The 11,322-nt window shown below is 37.6% G+C and overlaps 1 protein-coding gene across 1 annotated transcript in view; it reads left to right on the forward strand.

Moving 5' to 3' along the window:
• Positions 1 to 11,322, forward strand: part of LOC107593902 (low-density lipoprotein receptor-related protein 1-like) — a 129,091-nt gene that overhangs the window by 34,877 nt on the left and 82,892 nt on the right. Inside the window, exon 3 of the mRNA XM_016283779.1 lies at positions 3,055 to 3,192. Coding sequence (XP_016139265.1) covers positions 3,055 to 3,192 — 138 coding nt within the window. The remainder of the gene's footprint in view (positions 1 to 3,054; positions 3,193 to 11,322) is intronic.

The following is an 11,322-nucleotide window of genomic DNA, read 5'->3' on the forward strand; positions in this document are numbered from 1 at the left end:
CCCCTCTTATTCCCCCCCCCCCCCTGCTCTCTCTGTTGTGTTTAGTGCATGTGCTTCAGGGTGTCGGTGACAGTCCAGGAAGGAAGCAGTCGTTGCCTGTATGGGAGAGCTGCTGTTAGCAAACGGCCAACGACTTCCCAGTTCGCTCAAAGATCACAGAGATCTGCCCCCAATTCACTCACTCACACTCATTGTGAAACATCCGTCTGTCTGCTCCCTCGTGTGTTCTCATTCGCAAAACTGCTTTTTGCATGGCAGCATCACCCTTTATTGTTCTCTTTTCCATTTCATTACACTTTTTGGGCACATTTGAAAAGATTTAGGAGTGTATTTAAGCAGAATTAGGATTAGTTGGTGAGTTTTGTTCAGATGGCCTCTTCTCCACACTAGTCACAGAATCTTTTTGGCTAGTGTTTCAGACGGGTAACAATGGCTAAAGAGACATTTGAACTTGAAGATCTGGATTTAAGCTTTGCTTGAATTGTTACCCTGCCAGCAAACCCTGAGAGGGAATTAAATTTTAAAATAAATAACTTTTAAAAATTTGTTTTATTCCTGTGATGGAAAAGCTGAATTTTCAGCAGCCGTTACTCCAGTCTTTAGTGTCAGAAATCATTCTAATATGCTGATTTGGTGATTATTATCAGTACTTAATATTTAAATGGAAGCCATGATACTTTTTTTTCAGCATTCTTTGATGAATAGAAAATTCAAAAGAATTTGTAAAGTTTTTTTTGTAGCAATGTAAACACGTGTGCGTCTGAGTGGCACTGCATGACCCACTGGATACTTGTGTAACAGTAAACTTGTCCAGTGGGTGTTTGGCTTCCATTCACTTCACATAACTCCTTCCATTCACATAACTAAATAAAACAGACTTTGTAACCATGAGGAAGAATTGGAGGAAGTCTGACATGCAGATGGAAGGACTTTGCAACTTTGACTTTTCTGCAGTAAATATACATTTAATGAATACAATTTCAGACTGATTTCTTTCAGTTTCCCAGGTTGCTGACCTCTGGTCTATGTAAAACTCCTTAGGATCTCTGATATTGGTTTCACTCCCATCATAACAGATGATAGATGGATGCTGTCGTGTGATATGAATCAGACACTTTATAAATATGAAGCTGGAGAAAGAGTAAAAGAGGAAGTACACAATGTTCCTTTCTGAATTTAGTGGAACAGCTGAAATTAAACAGCCAGGTTTGGAAAGATGGGGGCTGTTTGGATCGGGTATGTGTTGGTGTTGCTGGAAAGCTTCATTACAGTAATGGAAGTATTCATTGTGATCTTTGGAGTTACATAAGTACAAAATCATTGTACAGTTATGGATAGATATTCCTATATCAAGATTTAACAATGTTCGTTATAATCTTTCTTTAAAATGCGCTAGCCTTTTTTTCCCTTGTTTGTGTGGGTGGAGAAAAGTAGCCTCATTCGCACACTTTTCACAAATCCAGTCAAACCCCAGTGGATCATATCCAGTCCCACTCTACATTCTCTCACAATTAATATGTTTCCATAAAAAAATGCTACATTACATGAGTTTATGGTTTGCAAATGCTGTTTAATGTTGTCTTTGATAGTCCAATCTAAATATTTTCGTTCAGCTTTTATGCCATTGCTTGAGAATAGATTTTGAGCTAAAATGGAAGTTCATTTATGGGTCTGTTCCAAAAACTGGTGAGCTGCCCACACAGGCAGTTGCCTTCTATGGCAGTATTCTAGCAGAGACAGAACCTTGGAATTGGTTTTGAACATTTTACATATACATAAACTGCTTCCTACATAGGCAGCTCACTAGATTTTGGAACAGAGCTATAATGTTGCCCTTGGTATAAAATTAAAGCTCTGTTGGGGCCTCCCACAGAAACATTTTTTCCAGTCTGTTTTTGCCAAGCTTTAATGAACCAAATAAGCACGTTGGCCCCTTCATTTCCGTCCCTGAAGATACTCACACATGTGCTATTAAGTGAGCAGAAAAACCTAATTGACCTTCAGAAGCAGCCGTGTGGTGCAATGTGAGCAGCGTTAACCCGGTTAAAAAACTGCTTCACTTCTGTATGGGGGGTGAATTCCCCCTTCTTTTCTTGTGTTTTTCTAAAATGGGTCAGCAGATGTTATGAATAGAGGTGGAGGGAAATAAAGAAAGAGTAGGTGGAAGAAAAATATCCAAGACAAACAATTTGCTTTGCCGTGTGGGCCGCATGGAGAGAGAACGACTCTGGCCAATAGCGATGCTCTGAATGGTTTACGTTCACTTTTTGTTTTTTTCTGAACCAAGAGAGCAAGTTATAGTCTTACCAATAAGATTTTTAAACAAAAGACAATAGTTTTTTGTTTGGCCTGATGCTGACTTTTGCTCTCCTAACTTCTGGAATATGTTACTGAGACTAGATATGTGCAAGCAGACTAAGACATGTATATTCTACTAATTAAATTCTCAGTGGACATTCAGAATGGTGTTGATATAATGAAGTAAAACTATTGAAATAATTATTGTTAATTGAAATAAAGCTGTAAAGCTGAATAAAATATAATATTAAACCTAAAACTTGAACTTTGCAACCATCTAAAAAAAGTTGAAGTCACAGAAGCATGTAACCAAATTACTAAAACTAAAAGCGAAACTGAAAATATAAAAATAAAAGCTCATTCAAAATATCATAATTTCTAACTAATGCTAACATAGCACTGATACTGAATAAATAATATTATAATACTATTATAATACATAAATAATACTAACATAATTGGAAACCAGTTGCACCAATCGGAAAAATAATTTTACAGCCAGTGAAAACTGTAATAAGGTTGCTATAGACATTTAAACCGAATGGTTTGAAACTCAAATGCACATGCTCTCACACTCTACCACATTATGAGTCTGTTGTCACTGTATTGTGCAAATTATCATGCATTGAATCACTCAGGTGTTAACTTTGTTAACATTCTTAAAGAAATAGATATGACTAGAAGTTGAATGGAGCTGCATCTCTTTGTATCGTTGCAATGTGTTAACTTGTGTTTGTTTGCTGTGCACCTTTGCAGGCCATCACACCCAGGTGTCACAGTGCCCTCCCAATGAGTTTGAGTGTCGAGGAACAGATGTGTGCATTCACCTGAGCAAGCTGTGCGACGGCGTCCCAGACTGCACGGATGGGCGTGACGAGGGGCCGCACTGTCGAGGTAATGTGTGCAGAATGCAGTCTGATCACGAACCGGAGACTAAACTTATTTATTATTTTTCATCAAATCTTTTTTTTTTCTTTGTCAAGTTGAACTTAGGAATGGGATTGATGGGTTCTCTACAAGGAAGTTTCCGCTTAATCAGTGCTAGTTTTAGCTAATATTGTCAACCAGTATGAGAGATTCTTGGTCCAGCTGATGAAATGATCTAGTCCTATTGGACCTGTGTGCATGTTCTTCACTCAAACAATCTTACAGTTTTTGACAGTGAAAGACTTTTTATGACTTGCAGACTTGGTGATTTACTTTTCTGTGCTGTTCTGCAAATATACATAAATAGTGCTGCCATATATGACATATTATATATTTGGCACAAATTAGCTTTTGTCAAAATGGTTGTGGCTTGAGTGGCTTAAGGCTGAAATACACTAGAGGACTATGAAAATCTGAACATGTTTTAAAGCACTAGGCATCATACACTTGGTGACTTTGTATATGGCTACAGAGGAAAAACTGGGCTTCATACATTAATCCTCGTACTGGATGCGATCATAGTCCAATGCTAACCCCATCGTACACTATGCAAATTTCGGTCAACTCCCAACTGGCGAAAATCTGCAGACTAGCTCTGACTTTGGGAAACTAGTGTTGACTCCTCCAGACTATAAATCTGGGCAGAAGTTACATAGTGTATTCCAGCCTTTAATTAATTTTGGAAGAATCATTTACAATATGGTGAAAATTTAATTATATAATAATATATCATATTATTTAAAATTATATAATATATCGTCTTGCTTTATATTCCACTATGAAATAGTATGTTCTATTTTAATATATTTCAAAATATAATTTATTCCTGTGAAATTAGCAGGCATTACTCCAGATTTCAGTGTTACATCATTCTAATCATTCTAATGATGATTTGCTGCTCAAGAAAAATTTCTTATTATTATCAATGCTTAATTTTTTTTACCCCAAACTTCTTAACTCTAATGTGTATGCGCTGTATATATAGTTAAAATATAAATGTTCTAAACAGTTGTGCTGCTTAATAGTTTTGTGGAAACGGTGATACATTTTTTTAGTCTTATTTTATTTTATTTTATTTTATTTTACTTTCTTTGGTAGGATCAATTATTGTCATTGCAAGTAAAATCTTTTCCAGCAGAATATATCCGTATTGTGAACTCCGACTGTCTTTTAGATAATTATTGGCAGTCATGCCAAGATCTGTGTTTGAAACAAAACCCTGTGTCCACAAAGGTTTGGCTCCTGAGCATGGTTATTATCATCCTCACATGAGTTATCAGGAACTCATCTTGTTTGTGTCCAAAGGCCTGAGATACGCAGTCTCATCCGGCTGACCTATATCTTTAAAGTATTAAACCAGCCACTTAGCAAGTAATTGAAAGAAGTCAGACTGACAGATAATCTCATTTTGAAAGGAAGGCTTAGATTGTGGGGTCAAATAAATCCCTGTAATGTAAGTCCCAGGTCTATCCACCACAATCACAAACCATACTGCTGGAATGTTAGAATAACAGACTGGGTTTTAAAGGCCGAATAATAAATAATGTACCTTCCTGACCTGGCCTCTGTCCAGCACTTTGAGCCTAGATACACACATACTTCACTTGTCCTCTAGCTCAAATGTAGACTCTTTGAACCCAGAGGTAAACACTTACCCACCCTTCCACACGAACCCCTTGCGCTCAGATGCACAGAATGCACACAAACATATGCTCACATGCCTTTCCTGTTGGATGTTTGCTTGCTCCTGCTTTCACAGAAATGTTTACCGTTTCCCCGGAACAGACATGGAGATTGTGCAAGAAACTCAGCTCCAGTGTTTTCAATGCACACTTTGTCATTCTATATTTTTAAGTAATTATCACAGATTTGTTGACAAGTTGGGCAAGAGGGAGGCAGGCATGAATTTATTACTGTGTGTGATGCATCTGGCTGCTATGCTAATAATGTAGCGGGTCAGCATCAAGAAATCAGTGGGAACTGCTGACCTCTGATATCAGCCATGCTCGTGCTAGTCTGGTTCATTTTATCCTGGGCATTGTAAATTTAACCCCTCACTGAGCTGGGAAACGGTTTGATTGACTTTTCCCTCCTGGCAGATTTAATTGGCTCCCCGCAGTCTTTATTTAATCATTTTGTACTAAAGCCTCTCTGAGATGTTTCAAGGTCTGTCCAGTTCCTCCCGCTATGAAGACACGGGCCAAAAAATGTCAGCCCTCTCCAAAAGAACTTCCCGATGAGGAACTTGAGATTTATAGTTTTCAAAGTTTAAACCATGCTGAAAAGTTGTACAAACATGTCTCTGGTCAGCTCTTATTGCACATTTACTACATTTTTTTGACTCCTCGAACTGGATTATTTCACAACAGAGTGAAGGAACTTTTTTTTATTGCAGAGCGTTTCCCAACTTCTTTACTCATTTTACTGGCAGAGACGTTACAGATAATACAGGGAAATCTGGTGACGTTTTATAGCTTTTGAATGAAGGCAGAGCATTGCATAGTGTTTAATTACTTTGATAGCTTTTGTAGGAGTTTGTGTATGTGCATGCTTACAAATGATCGAATTCATTATGCTAGCAATACGAATAATTTAAGTGAGCTGTTATTTGTGGAAGTACACTACTACCAATGTTTCACTAACTGTGTTATGCCTCTCTTAGCCTCATATTAACCGCCCATTTTTCTGTTTGCTCACATTTAGCTGACCTGTTCACACAAAAGGCTCTGCGCACACACGCAGGCAAATACGCAGCACTTACAAGAACGATTAGCCCTTTAAAAAAGAACTTTGCACTGGTATTGGCAAACTCCACTGTGCCTTTCAACTTTATCTGAGCTTAGCTTTGGCAACAGCATATCATTCTGGGCAATGGCTTATCCATTTGTTTCTATTCCGCTATAGGGCTTCACAATGTTTTCACTGCACTGATGGATGAGTTTGGCTCAGATCTCAGCGTATTATTGTGACAGAACAGGGAGGGCGATCAGGAGTATTGATTGGACAGGGTACTGCTCAGATAAATAGAATAATTCATGTAATTTTTTGTTTTTGTTTTGGCCATTTGAGTTCATCTTGAGGACACTCTCATATCAAACACAACGAGAGTTTTTGTCTGGTTAAGAGTCAGTGAACCTCAACATTGGTTTGCCACTAGGACTAAATGCAATCCAAAATGCATTTTTTGGACAGTCTGCAGTGTTGCTATAAATGTAAATACAATTTAACTATACACTATCATTCAAAAGTTTGGGGTCAGTAAGATTATTTTAGTTAATGCTTTTATTCAGCAAGGACACATTAAATTGATTAAAAGTGACAGTAAAGACATTATATAATGTTAGAAATAATTTATATTTCAAATAAATGCTGTTGTACTTTTCAAGGTTCTATTCATCAAAGAATCCTGAAAAAAGAGTCAAACTGACTATAATTATCAGATTAAGTAATTTACTTAAAAAGAGCAGAATTTATCTGAATATACATTAGGTTCACAACTAAAAATAGAACATTTATTTCACCACACAGAAGACTATAGAAATAGTGCACAATGAGTTGTATTGGAAAACAAGTGAGTTATCATTCAAATGAATCATATTTAACAAGTACATTTAAGTGATGCAGTCTGAATTAACTGACTCACTGAAATGAATGATTTTGACTTCCCAAAACTGTTTTAGGAGTGTTTAGGAAAGTGTTTTAGTGCCTCAGTTTACTCTGTTGTAAGGCTGTGAGAGTAAATGTGACAAATACAGTGATGTAGTGTTTTGTAATGCTTTACTTGTTGTATAAACTAGCTTTTACTGGAACAGCTGCGCTCGCTGCTGGCACGCTACTGAAAAAAGTTAACTTAGTAGCATCTCTTCTAATAGTTAGTTATTCTCCAAAACTGGCCTGGTCTCCCACTCACCAACTGAAATATTATTGGAAATCACAAGTGCCTAAATATTGTAGCGTCTGGACCACCCAAACACACAATATATATTTTGTTAGCTAGATTTAACAAATACTCTGTAACACCCCACGAGCAGGCCTTTCTCATTGGATAAGCCCATCTTGAGAGGCGGGGATCTTCTCTGACCTTAAAGCTGACACACCATGTGACCCGCCCCAGTCGGTGGTTCGGTCAGATGCTAAGATGAAGATGTGAGAAAACGCTTCAGGATACCAAAGCATTGTGCCAGACCTTTCTTCGGCCTAGTCCTTTCCATTCATCAAGTTACTCTGACTCAAACTGGTTCTTTTCATCGACCCAAATTCAGCAAAGATCAACTGGATCAACCTTAAGATTGCATCAGGAATCTCTTTCAGACAAGGCAAGACTCGCAAGTATCAAACTTAGAAGCATGAAATGTTCAGCCATTTCCTGTTATCCTTATGAAGCATGCAGAATGTGTGTCCTGATTCACTGCTTGCGCTTAATTCAGGCTTGAGAACGAGAGAGCTGGATGTTACACGACACGTTTCTGAAGATGTTTTCCTGCTCCAGACATAAGGAACAGAGCTGATCCCAGACATGCTGTTAATAGTAGTGTTGTAACAGGTTGAGTGGTTCGCATGTGGTGTGGTTGAACACTGATTTTAGGTCTGGCTGCCAGTGTTTTTGTAGCTGTCGTCTTAGATAGATTCTGTGGTGTGGTATTAAGCCCTCCAGCCTTCTCTGTCTCACTCGTTATTTCTCTCGCTTTCTGTTTTTTTTTTTTTTTTCAGCACTTCATTGTTAATTATAATGGAATGTTGGCTGCACTCTTACAGTTATTTGAAATTATCCTCGAAAAAATCATTTTCGTTTCCTCAAACCACAAACACTGTGAGTTGCATACCAATCTAAATACCCGCAAGGCAAGGCATGGCTGTGGGAACTGGAGACCGCACTTGCCCATCAGAGGTAAATTCCTGCTTAAAAGGAATATTGTTGGAATATAAATCCAGGTGTGGAAAACCTGGAAGTGTCAGAGATTTTAAAATAGTGCTTTGGAAAAATCAACAAAAAATTTGTTTCCAATGCTATTTTGTGCAATATGTTAAAAAAGATGATTATCCAATGATATATTACAAATGATGGGATTTCTTTTGATTTCATTGAATTCATTGGATTTCATTGGTCAAAAGCAGCGGTTCTCAAGTTTTTTGACTCCTAGGCCTCACATTGTCTACATGAATATTCAAAGGCCCCAAGACTTTTTACAAGACAGTTGTGGTTCTTTTTTTTTCTTCTTCTTTTTTTTTGGCATATTGTAATGGTTGTCTTTATTTTAAATAATTTTATGTCACCTTGTGGCCCCTTGGAAGTTATGTCCCCTAGTGGACCCCGGTTTAGAAACACTGGTCTAAAGTTGTGTTCATATTCAAATTAATGTCTTTTGACCACATTTGTGGCATACCTCAGAAACTGTTTCGACTTGTACCTCAATTTGTAAAATAAACAAAAGAAACCCAGTGTTGATAGAAATGTACTTACAATAGACATCAATGGGTGAAGCATTGTACATTGGTCCATACATTTCCAGTTTAAGTTCTTAACTGTCAGCACATTTTCAGTTTGTTTTCACAAACTGTGCTGCTTTGCATGTATTTAACCAGTAACATTCCTTTAATCATATGGCACGACTAGGTCCATGTCAAATCTGTGCCTGCAGAAAGTCCTGCAGATGTTATTTATGTCACACTTTGCATGTAAATAATTCTTCTTTTTTAAAAAAATTCCTTTACACTTTCAGCTACTTAGAAAAGTGTAGTACACACATTTTACCATACTTAAAGGGATAGTTTATACAAAAAAAGAAAATTCTGTTATCATTTACTCACCTTCAAGTTGTTCCAAACCTGAAAACTTAAAGAAATTTGAAGAATATGAGTAACTAGTAAATTACTGTGGAATTCAATAGTGACCAGAAACCGTTTGTTACTAACATTCTTCAAAATATCTTCTTTTGTATTTAGCTGAAGAAAGAATTTCATACAAGTTTTGAACAACTTGAGGGTGATTACAGAATGATAACAGAATTAAAAATTTTTGGTAAACAATCCCTTTAACTTAATTCTGCACAATTTCCCCTCAAAATCAGTGTAGAAGATGCGGAAAAGTCTGCAGACTCTGTCTAGACCTGCTCATGACTGACAGTGTTTTTGGGTAGGCAACATTACGCCCCGAATGCTCTGTTTGGAGTAGTTTGTGGGTGTGAGGTCAGTGAATGAGCTGTGGTTGGATGGTATGGGGGAATTGATTCGATACAGACCGTAGTGTTTTGCCTGCACATCTTCCTCTCTACACATTCCACAAAAGCCCCATTGTACCCCTCAGTGCCACAGGCTTTTGTGTGATGAGGACTCTCATTGTCCCTGTGCGTACATTTGTGTGGTTGAATCTCTGTAGGAGAAAGAAAGGAGAGAGGAGGAGACAGAGTTGCAGTGCATTGTGGGCCAATTGAACTTGAACATTGTGGGCTCTCCAAATCATAACTGACCAAATGCCTTATGGTGGCATTGTCTCATCTAGTTTTGTCGTTTATGATCCTGTGACACTGAATACTGGAGTAATGAAAATTCAGCTTTGTCATCACAGGAGTAAATTACATTTTATAATTTATTTTTTATTTTATTTTATTTTCAATTGTAACAATATTGCACAATATTTCTTTTGAACAGATTTTCAGTGTCAAATGCATCTCCTGGCAGTGACTGATTATGATCAGATTTTAAGACTTTCTTGTGAACGATCTTGTAAAATGGTTATTTTATTTTGAAGTTTAAAACTTTTTTAGACCTTCTGTAAATTGAGCGGTTGGATCATGGTGCACCTACCAACACTCGTCAGATCACATTTACACGTGTATTTAGCTCTTTCAGCTTATGATCAGATCAACTGAGACGGATGTACCTGGTATAAAAATCCTGTAGGATTATAAAGGAGTTCCTTAAGTAAATATTACCATTGTGATTTTTGTACTTCCCTGAACGTTCCCACATTAACATATCAGACAAAATCACTGTTTTGATGGATGTGGCTTTCCCAGACCTGTGTGTATCCGGTGGGCACGTGGAGACTTGTTTTTTGCCTGAGCAAAGCCACAGTCTGAGAGTTCACACAGAGGTTGGTGGACAGTGATGCAGTGTTTGGCAGCACAGCAATACCCACAGTATAAAACCAAGTGCACTCATCTGTGTCTAGTCAAACCTTTTAATCATACACTCTGTGTGTCTGTGTTTTTGGTTGGTTGAGCAGTGAAGCCCCTGTTGTGCTTTTATATTTTGCCAAGATGTCCTAAAGGCGTCTCGAAGAGCATTAAAGGCTTTTCACTGTACACCGCATGCATGGAAATCACGTACGACAAGCCATTTTCACAAATATCAAGTACCAAGTATCACGTTTTGCACATAGACACTCATAACGGACTAAGGCTGATCCTAGGTGGGTTTAGGTGGTTGATTAGCTGGACAACCAGCTGTAGGTTGACTTGTTTGGTGCTGGTATCATGGAAGTCTGGTTTATCTGGTTAACTGTTCATTTTATCTGGTTCAACTGTGTTCACATTGTTGCACAGAAAGTTTAAATACCTAATTGCAAGGGATGCAACGATTAACCATGAGCCGGTTGAAAATCGATTCAAATAGGTGACGATTCAAATTGGCTGAGATGCTAAACAAATCGCGATTCAATTAGGGGCAGGAGTTTATATGAATGTATGTCTGAGGGGAACTTACTGTCTTTAGAAAAGTTTAGATGGTATTTTATTTTTTTCATCTTGCCTCTGTATAATGCATATTAAAGTTCATAAGTGCAGCACTGCTTTGTTTACAGCGGAAAGCAAGGAAACACTTTAAGCGCCGCCTGCTGGCAGAGAGTGCATCTGCGTCTCATTCAGGTCGTCTGCTGTTTCTGTTTCATGCAGATATTTTGTATGTATAGTTTCACAAAACTGAAGTCAAACCATTCTGTTTTTGCTTCAAATTTCGAAATTATACAATTTAATTTAGATTAAAAACTGCTCATGTTGCGTGTATGCAGCATCTTTGTTTGGATCATGATTAAAATGCAGTGGTTGCCTCTAATTTTAAATGGAAAGAGCACAGACAAAGCCTTATTTTGTTTATATG

The sequence above is a fragment of the Sinocyclocheilus grahami genome, unplaced genomic scaffold (assembly GCF_001515645.1).
Source record: "Sinocyclocheilus grahami isolate Dianchi unplaced genomic scaffold, SAMN03320097.WGS_v1.1 scaffold177.1, whole genome shotgun sequence".
In the NCBI taxonomy this organism is placed as follows: Eukaryota; Metazoa; Chordata; class Actinopteri; order Cypriniformes; family Cyprinidae; genus Sinocyclocheilus; species Sinocyclocheilus grahami.